The sequence below is a fragment of the Cebus imitator genome, unplaced genomic scaffold (genome assembly GCF_001604975.1).
Source record: "Cebus imitator isolate Cc_AM_T3 unplaced genomic scaffold, Cebus_imitator-1.0 Scaffold35, whole genome shotgun sequence".
Taxonomy (NCBI): domain Eukaryota; kingdom Metazoa; phylum Chordata; class Mammalia; order Primates; family Cebidae; genus Cebus; species Cebus imitator.
In genome coordinates, this window is record NW_016107350.1 from 9,755,959 (window position 1) to 9,770,376 (window position 14,418).

The 14,418-nt window shown below is 45.6% G+C and overlaps 1 protein-coding gene across 5 annotated transcripts in view; it reads right to left on the reverse strand.

Moving 5' to 3' along the window:
• TRIO (trio Rho guanine nucleotide exchange factor) overlaps positions 1–14,418 on the reverse strand; it is a 238,789-nt gene that overhangs the window by 146,405 nt on the left and 77,966 nt on the right. For all 5 annotated transcript variants that reach the window (XM_017524673.2, XM_017524676.2, XM_017524674.2 and 2 more), the window contains 2 exons: positions 4,673–4,842; positions 3,518–3,692 (listed from right to left, as the gene is read on the reverse strand). In XM_017524673.2, coding sequence (XP_017380162.1) covers positions 3,518–3,692; positions 4,673–4,842 — 345 coding nt within the window. The remainder of the gene's footprint in view (positions 1–3,517; positions 3,693–4,672; positions 4,843–14,418) is intronic.

A 14,418-nucleotide genomic window follows, 5' to 3' on the forward strand; every position in this document is an offset into this window, starting at 1 on the left:
CTCCGTCTCAAAAAAAAAAAAAAAAATAGATACATAGAAAACCAAACACTATCCTAAATACTGGTACTTAATTAAAAGATAAAAGTAATCACTTCATAATGAAGAATTCCTCTTTATAGATGAATCTAACTATTAAACATAGAATAATGAAACTGGAAAATTGTTTTCACATTTTTGTACGCAGTGATCATCAGCACATAGTAAACTATCGTGAGAAAAAGGCTGAGGGGATTTAGCCACAGCTCAGCATGACAGTACCTGAGCCAGCCTCAGCGTCCCAACAGAAGTGGGATTAGACAGGCGTGTCCTGACATGGGGAGCTACGATGCACCCCCTTGAAAAGACTCTTGCACAAAAACAGAACTAGAATCAGGTCTCTGCATCTAACTTCTAAGTTTAGAGGAAATGCCAGGGAAACCAATACAGTTACACAACCTAAAATAATACAAGTCAACAAACGCTGAATGTGGAATCTGGCTCCTTTGACAACCCGTCTTGTTATTTCAGAAAATGATGGCATGAAAAAAAGAGGAGCAGGATGAAGGAGGGACAATTCTGGATTAAGAAACTGGCCACTAAATGCAAGAGCCAACCCCCTGTGCCTCCTAGCTGAGGCACCCACGTCAGTCTGAACATGCTGGGAGTCGTGTGACAGTAAGAAATGACTGTTGGATGTTTAGCTGATTGTGGGGCTATAAGAAAATAGCTTCATCTTTTAGAAAAGCCATTAGGAGTGAAAGAATAAGCTAGCAGTGATTTTCTCTAAAATACTACAGCACAGCAATAACCAAAGAAGGGGAGCCAGGCTGGCAAAATCATGCTGAATTAGTGGGACAGGCATACGGGGGGTTTCATTGTACTGTCCTCTATACTCTGTATAGCTCTGAAGAGCTTTGAAGACTTTTCTTTTTTTTTTTTGAGATGGAGTTTCACTCTTGTCACCTACACTGGAATGCAATGGCGCAATCTCAGCTCACTGCAACCTCTGCCTCCAGGGTTCAAGCAATTCTTCTGTCTTAGCCTCTGGAGCAGCTGGGATTACAGGCGCCTGCCACCACACCCAGCTAATTTTTGTATTTTTAGTAGAGACAGGGTTTCACCACATTGATCAAGCTGGTCTCAAACTCCTAACCTCCGCCCGCCTCGGTCTCCCAAAGTGCTGGGATTACAGGTAAGAGCCACCACATGCATTCATGAAAACTTTCATAATAAACATTTTTTTAAAAATTATAAAACCTAAAAAGCAGGAAAAGCTTCTTGTGAGAGCGATTACACTGCACACTTGAGCGGAGTGGCATTTCCCGTGGATCCTATGCGCTTTCTCCACAGGAGCACCATCCACACTGATATGAACATGGAAGACCTCCAGCCACTTCTGAGATGGAGATGCTACTCCAATTGAAAGACAAGAGACTGAGAGACTTAAAATAAATTAACCAGTAACAGATCAATTCTACTATATCAAATTGATACAACTCCATGCTCCTATGGGCCGTCAGATGTGGCATCTTCCTGGATAAGAGAAGAAACCCAGCCAAAGCCTAAACTGCTCAGATTTTCATTTTTCAGGATTAAAGAGAACAGAGGTTCTCAGGCTGTGCCCTTCTAACAGCTTCTGAACCACATCTGATGCTGGCAGGAGCCTGGGCTGCAGGTACAGTTTCCTCTGCTCCGGATGCACTCCTCCAGGCTCTGGCATGCTTGCTCGATCTAGGGCACTTGTAATTTTGTAGCTTCACTGGGGAAAAATGTATGTTTTTGTTTCCTGATCTGGTTCAATGAAAATGGAAATACTTTCATACACTTATAATAAATACTTAACAATTTTTAAAATACTAGACCTTTTTTTCTCTTTAAAGTATATGAATCCAAAATTTTTTTTAAATATCAAAATGTCCTGGAAGAAAAACTGCAAATAATGATTTTGGTTGGTTTGTGTTTCCTCATTGAAAATATTCAATCTACAGCTAAGTTTTACAAAAGCGAGTCCTTTGAAGTCAGAGAGGAGAGCGGGTCTGGCTGGCTTCCCATGTATTCTGTGCTGCTACCTTGGGGAGGCCATTCAGGCCCTCACCGGGCAGAGGCCGGTGTGCAGGTGTCTCTTCTCCACGCGGCTCGATATGGATCTAAAGGCCACGACTCACAGCATCTGAGCAGCGTTCACCAAGCCACGTGTTTAGGGTTTGACTTCTTTCTTGTTATTCACTAATGATGAGAATGAGCAGAGCCAAGAAGGTCTGTCGTTAATGAAAACAGTGCTAGAGATTTAGACAAGTGGCCAACCAAAGGCATCCAGGAGAGTCTCGCACAGGGCTGGGCTGGTCTGGCCCCTGCACCACAAACCAAAACCACTCCCCAGGACAGGCCTAGGGGAAGCCACACGGCCTGCTATGGGCAGAAGGTCCCTCCTGCACCAAGGTGACCGAGGGCAGGCTATGCACAGCCCTGCCATCCCCGGCCTGAGTGCCCTCCAAGGACTGTTGATGAGTTCTAAACCACAGACAAGAAATAAATATTCAGATTGTGTGCTCTACATGTGTTCATCGGCAGTCACAGAGGATCCACAGGGAAGGAGGAGGCCTTCAGGCTGTCACAGCCACCAGCTGTAGGAAGTGGCCAGGTTCCAGGAGGGCAGCTCACCCGCTGGAGGGAGGCGCTTTGGCCCCTTTCGTCATGTTCCCAGGTAGGGTCGAGCTCATGCGATTGGACTGACTTCTGTGCGCACAGTATCAAGAAAGAGAGCTCCTCCTAAGCACAGAACCCAGGACCACTCTCTTTTTGTTGAAGAAAGATAAAAGACACCTGCAACTTCTTTCTCCTCTTCACAGAGAAGGTGCAAAAAGTCCATGTTTAGGTAAGAATTACGGATAATCTAAAAATATCTCTCTGTGGGGGGAAACTGGATTTTCTATTACCTAAAACGCTATGACCACAAGTCAGGATTATTCCCACTCTGGGAGAAAGAAGAGCAAGAGAGAGGAAGAAGGAAAGAAAAAGGGCGGAAGTGAGGAAGAGAGAAGGTAGGAGAGAGAGAAGACGGGGAGAGAAAAGGAGAGGGTGGAGGAGAGGGGAGGAGGAGAGGGGAAGGATGAGAAGATGACGGGGAGGAAGAGAGGGAGGCTCGCTGCCTGAAGCTGATGACCATGCTTAAGCTGAGGACAGGGAAGCGCTGTGTGCAACCCAATCAAGGTTTCAACACCCCAAGGCCGAGAGAAAGCTGTGCTGGCTTCCTTCTGTTCTGCTCAGCACTTGCTGTGCTCTGCTTCTGCCACGTGAGCTGCCTGCTCTACAGTTTCCAACATCAGGGCCCAGGGCTGAGCATCCCCCAGCCTCCCAGGGACGATCCAATTCCAGCCTCCAGGACCCTCGCTCCCTCCCAGTCCCTTGTCCTGGTGTAGAGGGTGGGGGTGTGGGTGAGGCCACAGGACCTGAGCAGGGCAGAGACAAGAGAGCACCGGTGCTATGGAGGAAACCAAGGCTCCCACAGGCAGCTGGGTGCCAGCCATGGGAAACTCACGTCAATGGCGTCCCTCTCGAAGATGCGCAGCTGCAGGAAGAGCTCCAGCTTGATCTTGCGCTCCTGGAAGAGCTCCTCCATCTGCGACTGCGCCTCGTCCAGCTGCTGCAGCACCGTCTCGATGTGGTTGATGGAGCTGTTGTGGGGGGTCTTGTTACTGGAGATGGCAGAGTCCCTGTGAGAGCACACAGACGAACAGGAATTGGATGAGAAAGTCACATTGTTAGATACCAGATCCGGCCACGCAAATCTTCACGGGAAGAGCGCTGGCAGGAAGCTGCACTGCTTGTCTCAGAAAATGGAATGGGCTACTCCCCTGCCAAACACTATTAGGCTTCCTCCTCGGAGCAGCGCTGCCGAATCTGAGGATACACTGAAGCATTTCTCTGGCATTTTCTGAAGTCACTCTGTAAGAAGGCTGATAATTATAGAAAATTACTTTAGAGTTGTATTTTTAGCCACTTTTCTCCTTAAGTAAAAAATGGATAATACCTGGTTAGCATAAGTGACAGACTCATATTGGACATGAGAGGTTAACCTCCAATACAATCAATTAAGCCTTTATTAAGTAACTACTGCCTGCCTCTCTCAGCAAAGCACACTTCATGTAAAGTTATCAGTTAACAATTTGATAAATTGTCCTGAGTCATACAGTAGGGGGCTAAATGGTCCCCCTGACCCAATAAAAAAAATATTTGCTTCCTGAGGAAACAAAAACCAATCCTGACTCTGCCCCCACATCCTACTTTGAGGAGCACTTGGGGGTGGGGGTCCGCCCCATCCCAGCCTGACTGAACCTCGATGCTGTGCCCGAGACTGGCCTGAGGGCACGATCCTCAGAGGCTCACGTTCATCTTGTTTATAAAGAAGTGTCAATAATTACTAGGTGGGTGTTAAGAGAAAATATTAAAATTAAACTCTGTGGTTTATGAGTCAATGCTATAACGAAAATTATTATGAAGTTAAACTGTAAGGGAGGGAGAGAAGAAAAGAGAGGAGACCCGTTTCTCTCTTTTGCCTTCACAGACGCCACTTGCTGCTCTGCACTCGGCTGGACAGAGAATCAGAGCTGATCGCTCACAAGAGCGAAAGGGGCAGGGGAGTCACAGGCAGGGTTCCAGAGTCTGTTCCGACCAGGAGAGGGGCGAGGCGCACCTGAGCTGCTGGATGAGGTCCTCCCCTTCCTTGATCACGTTGACGGTCACCTGCAGGGTGGTCTGCTGCTGCTGGCCGAAGCGCTTGATGAGGTCCTGCACGGCCTCCACTGACTCGGCATACACGTCGTCCAGCAGCTCCTTCTGCAGCTCCTCCAGCCACGTCCACAGCTGGGGAAGGGAAGACGCGGGTGAGGCCGCCGGCCTGACTGCACCACCAGGTGGGCCGCCCGGTGTCCAAAGGGCCCCGGTGGACGGTGTGTGACTTGCCCTGGGAGGGGACGGGTGACAGACTGCTCCCAGAGGAAAGGAAGGAAGGACAGGAGGGAGGGGCATCCAGTCACACTGCCAGTGAACACACGCACAACAAAAGCAGCATGCCATGCCGCAGGGAGGAAAATAAACAGACGCCGGCGGGCAGCACCGTCACAAAAGAGAAAAAGGAAAGGGAAGGGAAGCTGCTCCTTCCCATTCTCCTGAGGCTCAATCCGGAGTGGGGTGGAAATAAGAAAAGACCCTCAGTCCGCAGACACATCTGCTGACATAAGACGCCTTCTCTGACGTGTCTCGGGCTCTTACTTAGCAAACGGTCACTTCTGTTTCAATTTTTCATTATTAAACTACCGATTTCCCCCGGAAAAAATGCAACAGAAGGAAGCGTGCAATGTGGTGAAATGAATTCGCCACTGAGCCTGGTCGGGGACCAGGGTGTGGAGCGATGGAGGTGATTACACCAGCCCAGGCCTCACAGTCAGGCCGCCAACAGTTCAGGCCTTCGCCGGGAGGAGCGTGTATGCTGAAAAGACACAAGACTCCTCCACTGCCACCACCATAAAACAGGTTGCTGGAGATAGAGATGAGCAAAGACACCCTGGAACGAGAGCGGCAGGAATGACTTTAGGTCTGGTGGGAGCCGGGGAGCAGAGCCTACTTCCTGGAAGCCCATTAACTCCTGCCAATCTCTGGGGTACTATTCAGAGAACTGAAAAAGACAATTAATTACACTAAGTGGGCCCTGGTGGCTTGGCAGTGGTTTGCATGTGGAGAAAATGCTTTCAGCCTCCTCAGGGACTAAGAGTCAGCTCACACATCTTCTGCATGTCTAGTGAGGACAGCTGGCTCAGTTGGCGAGACAGGGCAAGTTGGGGGACCTCCTGCATGACACTCTGTCCAATGCCTGCTGCCTCCAGGCTAAGTCAAAACTGTCCTTGCAGAATGAAACTGTGTGTGCATGTGGTCTTGCTTCCAAGCCAAGCTTTTCACAAAACAGCTTTATTGAGGACTAACTGACATACCATAAGCTGTACAAATTTAAAGTGTCCAGTGTGAGTTCTGACATTTGTCTACGTCCAGTTCACCGTGAGTGAGCCTCTCCCTCACCTCAAAACAGCTGACACCCTCTGTCACGCTCCCTCCCTGCACTCATCTGCTCTCAGACGCTGGAGATTAGTTTGCATTTTCTAAAATAATTTCTAGAACTGGAATGGGACAATATGCACTCTCTCTCTCTCTCTTTTTTTTTTTTTTTGGTCTAGCTTCTTTCATTCAGCGTAATTACCCTGAGATTCATCCGCACTACTGTGTGTATCAAGGGTTCATTCCTTTTTGCTGTTGAGTAACAGTCTCCTGTATGTATAAAACCATAATTTATTCCTTCATCTGCTGGTGGACATCTGGGTTATTTCCAGTTTGCAGCCATTACAAATAACGCACCTATAAACATTTGGGCACAGTCTCTGTATGAACTTATGATTTCCTTTCATTTAGAGAAATACCTAGGTGTGGAGTGGCTGGATCACATGGTAGGTGTATCTTTAACTTCTTAAGAAACTGCCAAACTTTTCCAAAGTGATGTATCATTTTTACCTTCCCACCAGCAGTGTATGAGAGTTTCAGTTCCTCCACATCCTCACCAAAAACTGATACAGTAAGTCTTTTTAACTTTAGCCATCTAAATGAGTGGTGTATCTCACTATGGTTTCAATTTGCAATTCCTTAATTATTAATGATGGCAAATCCAAGCTAAGCTTTTAAGTGTGCTTTTGCTGTCAAACATATCTTTAAAACCATACTATTTCCAGATGACTTTGTTTCTCTCACATATGCACAAAGAAACTGAATTCCATTTTTTACATAGAAAATCTTGGTGCCAATTCCATGCTACAATGCATTCACTGAGCAATATTTACATACATAAAACATACTTTTGTTGTTACTTGCAGGTCAATACACATTTACCATATAGCAGGCCAATTTTAAAATAAGAAAACTGCTGGCAAAGAAGTCATTTTTCAGTCCTGTTACCCAGGGTCCTGAGAATTAATTTTACTGAAAATATTAAAGTAAATAAAACACTTGTTAACCTTTCTCGTATTTATCTACCTATTTTTTTGTGTATAAGTTATTAAATTTCATACAATTCAAGAATCTTAATCAATGGACATGTACAGAAAGGCTAGTTCAAATTTTTCATTTTATAGATTAAGGAAGAGAAGCCGCAGGTGATGAAGTACCATGCCCAGAAGCTGGTATCGGAAAGAATACTCAGCCACACTTGGCATCAATATTTAATTCCACATGAAAACGCCACTCACCAGTTCACCAAATTAGAACTGACGCTCTGCACCAACCCTACAGGGTCTATAATCAATAAGATGCTCTCTTGCTCTTTTCCTCTAAATTCTCATGAACATGGCAGCTGCATTTATAAATAGGAAAGATGACAGCATGAAGGAATTTTCCAATTTACACTAACATTTCCCATGAAAAACATTCTAAGTTGCTAAGTCACATGGTATAGTAGTAACAGTATCGAAAGATTGAGTAAGGCAATTTGGATTTTGGAAATGCTTTACAAAGCATTAGCTGTATGATCTAAGAGATCACTTAATTTCTCAGAGACTCAGTTTGCTAAAACAGGGATCCTAGGAATACCAATGCCATCTAAAGGAGTCGCTATGGGGCACAGATGAAAGAGGATGCAGCAGAGGGCATCACGTCAACAGCAACCCTCTGGACAAAATTATTACCCTGGTTATAATGATGGACTTGAATTAACTGAACAGGCAAATCTTGCTCAAAGAAACCAAGTACAGTATGTGCCAACTTGGCTGCACTGAGCTAAAACTAACCATTTACCAGAACAAGGCTGTAACGTTTCATGAAAGAGTCAAAATATTTTATCAAAAACATCCACGACATGATCTAAGCCATGGACTTTTCTACTACAGATGGTAACCTGCCTTCCACATGCAGGTGGTGGGGTGGGGCAGGTAACTGGCCACACGTGGAAGGTGTCCACTGCTTTCATTCGCATGCAGCCACTGCAGCCTCCCACCCTCTGATTCCTCTCCTCAGATGACACTGGTGAAAAAGCGGCACTGTGCAACTGCATTTATTCTGCTCACCAAGAAAATAAGCCATTTATTTCACTCCTTTCTCTCAAAATCTCAACTCTATCTTCTGCCTGAATATATGTGCTTCATTGAAGCTGCCCCAACCCTTGTCACTGTACCATGGGACCTAGGAAATGGAGTATTCCCGGGTTTCCTGCCTGTGATCAACTACAGTACTAATTAATGAATTAAAAATGGAGAACACTTAAGGAATAAACAGGGCACTCTGCATAGTAGACTAGTTATTCAGTCCCACTGCTAAGATGTTAGCAATTGTGCTGCCTTTGTACTTTTTATGTTCAAACTTTCAGCAGAAGGGAGTGATTTAAGCAAATGTACATCTGAAAAAGGTCCTCAGATAACAGGTGGCACTCTACAATCCTGCAGCACATTGCTCTTCTCTCACTCCAATCAAATTGGAAGAAGTATAGCTGAGAATAAAGGTAAAGGAGCCAACTTTGACCCAAATAATGACGCTGCAGCAGGAGGGCTTCGGCTCAGTGCAAGCTGAGCCTCTGGGCACTGAGAAACCAGGTCCCCTGCTGGCAGGAGCCAAAGGTGACCTCTGGCTGTAGTTGCACTCCATTTTAGCCAGGTTCTTATACCACTAATAGAAATTAGTATCTCTTCTTTTAAATCTGTTGAGAAAACAAAAACACTTTTTTTTTTTAAAGCCTACTAGAAAACATAGCAAAATCAACAAAACAGAACAAAACTGAGGCAGCAGTGGAGAACCTGCATATCCTAGACAGGACACATCTCGTAACAGGGCCCTGAAATACAGGTGTCCCAATCACCCTCCCAGCCCTGCTCAGACAGTAGGGGTCGGCCCCCCAGCACCGCTGGGCCCTCTCCCTGAAGCCCTGCCAGCTGAGACTCAGGGCTGTCTGGGCTCCGAACTAGGAGATGAGCAGCCTGTCCCCTGACTCACTGTAAGGCCTCACTCAAGGACCCAACTTGTGGGACGGGAATGGGGGCAGGCTGCCTGTTTGGGTGGGGACCTCTGCAGAATTCCTCTTCTCCAGCAAATACTACCAAAAATACCATTTAAGATACAAAACCATTTTAACAAGTCTCATTTTTATACTCTGGCAAAGAGAAGATCAAAAATGACTCAGAACTGGCCAGGTGCACAATGCACAGCTGTGCGTCTACACAATTCCACTGCAACAGCCCAAGAGCTATTAGTGCGTCTTCCATAAATGATCATTAAAATCAAACACTTCTCATAAGAGATAATAGAAAATAATGACTAAGAGGGTAGATTGCGAAGCCAGATTGCTTGGGTTCAGACGTTGACTGAACAATTCCTAGGGTGTAACCTTTGGAAAGTTACCTGGATCCAGCTCTGTTTTCTCAACTATAAAATGGGCACGGTAATAATACCTGATTCAAAAAGTCGCTTGGGGCTGGGTATGGTGGCTCATGCCTGTATTTCTCAGCACTTTGAGAGTCGAGGCGGGAAGATCACGTGAGGTCACGAGTTTGAGACCAGCCTGGCCAACATGGTGAAACCCTGTCTCTACTAAAGACACAAAAATTAGCTGGGTGTGGTGGTGCACACATGTAGTCCCAGCTACTTGGTAGCCTGAGGCAGGAGAATCGCTTGAACTGGGAGACAAGAGGGTGCGGTGAGCTGAGGTCATGCCACTGCACTCCAGTCTGAGCGACTCCGTCTTAAAAAAAAAGCTGCCTGGAAGATTCAATGAGATGACAATACGGAGCGAAGAAAAGTAAGTAAACTCTAGCCACTATTTTTTTTTTTTTTTAGAAAAACTCTTCTCATAACAAGAAAAACCATAGTTTTAAAATTGTCTTTCTCTAGACATTTTTCAAAACACATTCAGGTTTCTACCAATTGTTGAAAATATGTCACTTGGTCTAGTAAACTTAACGTCATCCCACATTTATAAATCTTCTTACTCCTAAAAATAGTACAGTATCAGGAAAACGTGCTGGAATTAGTCCGTTAGAGACTATAGAAATCACTTCCTCTCAATTCGAGGGGAAGCGCCATGAATCTTTAGGGGTCAAACATTTTCCCTTCCACCTGGCAGTTTTAAAAAAAAAAAAAAACCGCTAGTGCACTCCCCCCAACATCCTGGATATTTCACCACGTGCTGGATGCGCTCACCCTCCTGCTGGCTGGTGAAACCAGTGAAGAGCCACAGGTACTGAAGAGAGCCCGAAGGAACTGATCCTCGGACCATGAAGTTGAAAAAGGACAAACTAAATGAAGCAAACAGAGCAAGGCTACATTTTAACCATTTAAAATATTTGCCCCTTTGGAATTTTTCTGTCTGGTCCTACAGGAAATATTCTCATTCAATTTGGAAAAAAAAGTCTTAGATAAAGGTCATTTTTAATGTCAGTTGGGGATGAATGGACATGTATCATAATTAAACATCATTCAAGGAAAGTCTGTTTTTAAGCTTTTAAAATGGTACATATGATGCCTAAAATATCCCTGAATAAAGAAATGAGAAAAAAAACCTTTAGGATGTCTATCAAAGTCTTAGCATAAACTTTCTAAGAGAAAAAGGTGTACTTCTGGGCATGCTGCAAATTTATGATAAGAAGATAAATCTTTGCCCAACATTCAAGAGAAGAGCTGTGTCCTAAGGAAGTTCACAGCAATCTGGATACTACTGAGAACCACGAGCAGGTCTGGCAGCCGCAGGGTTAGGCAAGGCTGCCCCCTGGAGGCCATCAGAGCTATTGCTGACTGTTTTTAGGGCTGAGAAGCCCAGCAGAGTGCTGGGTGGAAGAGGACCTGAACTCGGCCCACAAGTGGACTGCAGGTGTGAACAGGACCTGGCTCATGGACCAGGATCCACACAGAAGGATGACTAGGAAGGGATGTGGAGTTCTATGGTGAAAACCCGAGTGATTAAGATGTGGGAAGCCTCCCACTGGCCTCTACGGGCCCTGTAGCTCTACTGAAAGAAATCCCCTGAAAAGTTGGCTTTGAGATGAAAAGGTCCCCTCCTCACTACCTGGAAAGAGAGACCCTGCCACAGAGGGCTCCTAGAGGACCTCGTTGGGCTGAGGGACCCTGGAAAAGGACCAAGCCTCCAGTTAAGTGCAAAGTAGGATCAGGGCCCTAAGAGCTGGGAATTGTTGCAGCTGCAAGCCCTCTGTGCTCCCCAAGGGGCTATGAGCTGAGGCAGTTTGAACCCAGGCTATAATCGGTGTCCGTCTGGACATGGGGTACGGAAGGAGGAGCCCAACACATCCGCTGAGGTCCTTATCCCATGTGTGGCCTTGGGAAATTCCTGGAGCATTCTATCTGCAGTTTTCTCCTGTATGAAATGAAATCATGTTACTATATGCATCTTCCCTAACTGTGAGAATCCACATGTGAAGCATTCAACTTCTATAAGCACTTGGTGAATGGAAGCTGTTGCCATTGGTATCTGTTTCCATACTCTTGTTTTTGACAAAGACAATCATCTGAGTACTTGTGGGAATGGGCAAGCCATACGGCCAGCAGGGGAAGTATGAAAGCCACAGCTTCCCAGAGCCGCTGCAGGTCAGAAGCAGAAGTAGGAGTTTCAATGGCAACTTGCAGGTGGAATCTCAGGGGGCAGCCACTCTGCACATAAAATGTGATTCAGTCTCAGTATAAAAACCAGGGATAAAAAGGGAACTGCCTCAACCATATGCAGCATGTTCCTCTGTCTGAAATGACAAACCATACTGTGGGTCCACGTGCCTGCTGCCCTGATGAAGGGAAAATATGGGTTTGGGAAGCACCTTTTCATTCTTCAGTAGGAAGAATAAAAAAGATCCTTTAATACAGGGGTCACCAATGCCCGGGCAGTGGACCAGTACTGGTCCCTGGCTTGTCAGGAGCTGAGCCGCAACAGTGGGAAGTGGGCAGCAGCTGAGCCGGCATTCCCCTGCAAGCTCCGTCTCCTGTCAGATCAGCAGTGGCATTATAGTCTCACAGGAGCGTGAACCCTATTGTGAACTGTGCATGCCAGGGATCCAGGTTGCGCGTTCCTTATGAGATGAGACTCTAATACCTGATGATCTGAGGCAGATCAGTTTCATCCTAAAACCATCCCCGCCCCCACCATCACCTGAGCTGGTCCATGGAAAAATTGTCTTCTACAAAACCGGTCCCTGGGGACTGCTGCCTTAATAAGATGAAAGAAGATTACTGAAGGATGTATGGGGTAGAGGCAGGGAGGAACAGAGGGCAAATCGAAGTTAGTACCATAAAGTAATATCCATGCAAATATAAGTAAGACAGGAGGAAAAAGCAGAGGAAACACAGGGGCATATTCAAGGCAACTATGTACGTTAAGATGGGACAGTGAGTGGACATTCCAGCACCAGAAGGTGGATGCCCTGCAGAGACACGAGACTGCGTGCAGCTGAGGCACAGGGGATTTAGCGTTGACATCCAGATAGGACAGGAGATGGACGGGGCTGACGTGGGGCCAAAGCTCACAGAGGGAACAACACAGACTTAACCACCCAGGGAGCATCAAGTCTAATTCTGCTGAAAGCAGAATTTGACACTAGGAATTTCTGATTTTCTTTCCATTGCCCAACATCCCCGAAAGAGAAGAAACTCTCTTCAGCAAGAGTTGTTATCCAGGGGTGTCAAGTTTGGGAAATGCTGCTCCCCACCCCCAGATGATTTGGAGAGCAACCGTAGCCTCTCACTGCAGTTGGCCAAAGTGTATTCCTCTTTACCATGACATGTCTTCAAGGTACCTGCCGATGGTGCCCATGCTCCTGCAGCCTGCTTGCCTTTCCTTAGGCTGACATTTTATTTCTTGAACCCTGCGGGCACAGCACGACCTGGAGCTCCTTTGACATCAGTTCACTGCCCGCCCCCCACAATAATATACTCTCCTATTTCAAAGTATATTATGCAGTCATAAAAAAGAAGGATGGACAGAGCTAGAGGCCATTATCCTTAGTAAACTAATGCATGAACAGAAAACCAACTACCCATGTTCTAACTTACAAAGGGGAGCTAAATAATGAGAACACATGGACAGAAAGAGAGAAACAACAGACACTAGGACCTACCTGGAAGGTGGAAGCTGGGAGGAGGGAAAGGATAAGAAAAAAAAAACCTACTGAGTACTATGCTTAGTACCTGGGTGAAGAAATAATCTGTACACCAAACCCCATGACATGAGTTTACCTATATAACGAACCTGCACATATGCCCCGAACCTAAAATAAAAGTTAAAAATAAGCATTTTTTTTAAAGATGGAATTTGGTTTATATTAAATAGAGAAAGGTAAAATTTCAACTTGTATGTTGAAAGCAAAAAATGGAAAACAGGATCGGCTTCTTCAAAGGCTCATCTTGTAGAAATGCCTCCTGGAAACTTCCCAGTAACGTATTAAAGAGAGCAGTCTTTGGCATTCCAACAGGTTTAATGAAATGACTCAACTAAAAGAGTCTGAAAATAAAATTCTTTAACATTTAAAAGAAGAGCAAGAAAAGAGATATGGAATAATGGAGTAAGCACACACATGCTCACATGTGTGCGCACACACATGCAGGAAAAACACACATGCTCATGTGCGTGCACACACATATACATGCAGGAAAAAACAGGCTCATGTGCATGTGTGCGTATATACACATGCAGGAAAAACACATGCTCATGTGGGTGCACACACACGTGCAGGAAAAACGTGCTCATGTGCATGCACACACATATATGCAGAAAAAACAGGCTCACGTGAATGTGTGCATACACCCACACGCAGAAAAAGCACACGTGCTGATGTGCGTGGACACACATGTACGTGCAGGAAAAACATGCTCACATGCATTTGCACGTACACACAGACACACACACACACACGCACACACACACAGAAAAATGGAAAGGGCATTTTCTTTGCCAAGGAGATGTTTTTAGTAGAGATAAATAGAACTGTGGCCAGTCCTTACTGAAAATTAAATACAAGCATGACTCCCCAGAAGTCATGATATTTCAGCAGTTGTTGAGCACTAAGAAGTCAAAAGAGTGCATACATAACCAGTGTAATATGTTCGAGGATATTATAATTATGGTTTCCAGGGCATGTTCTCACTGGAAGATCATTCTGCAATATATCCTGTTTTTATTACTCTCACACTCCTCAATCAAGTCAGTTTTGCTCAGTGTGGACACAATGAATTGATGTGATCTTCATTAAGCACAACAAAATGAAGTAGGGGCTGGAGAACTGAACACAATACCCATGTGATCCAAACAGCAGCCAGAAAGCAAGATGACGGCGTCCCCTGGTCACCACAGCGGAAGGAGTTACTTGGGGGGGGGGGCATGACAGCACTGTGGACGCCATCAAATAGCACATGTAAGGCCAT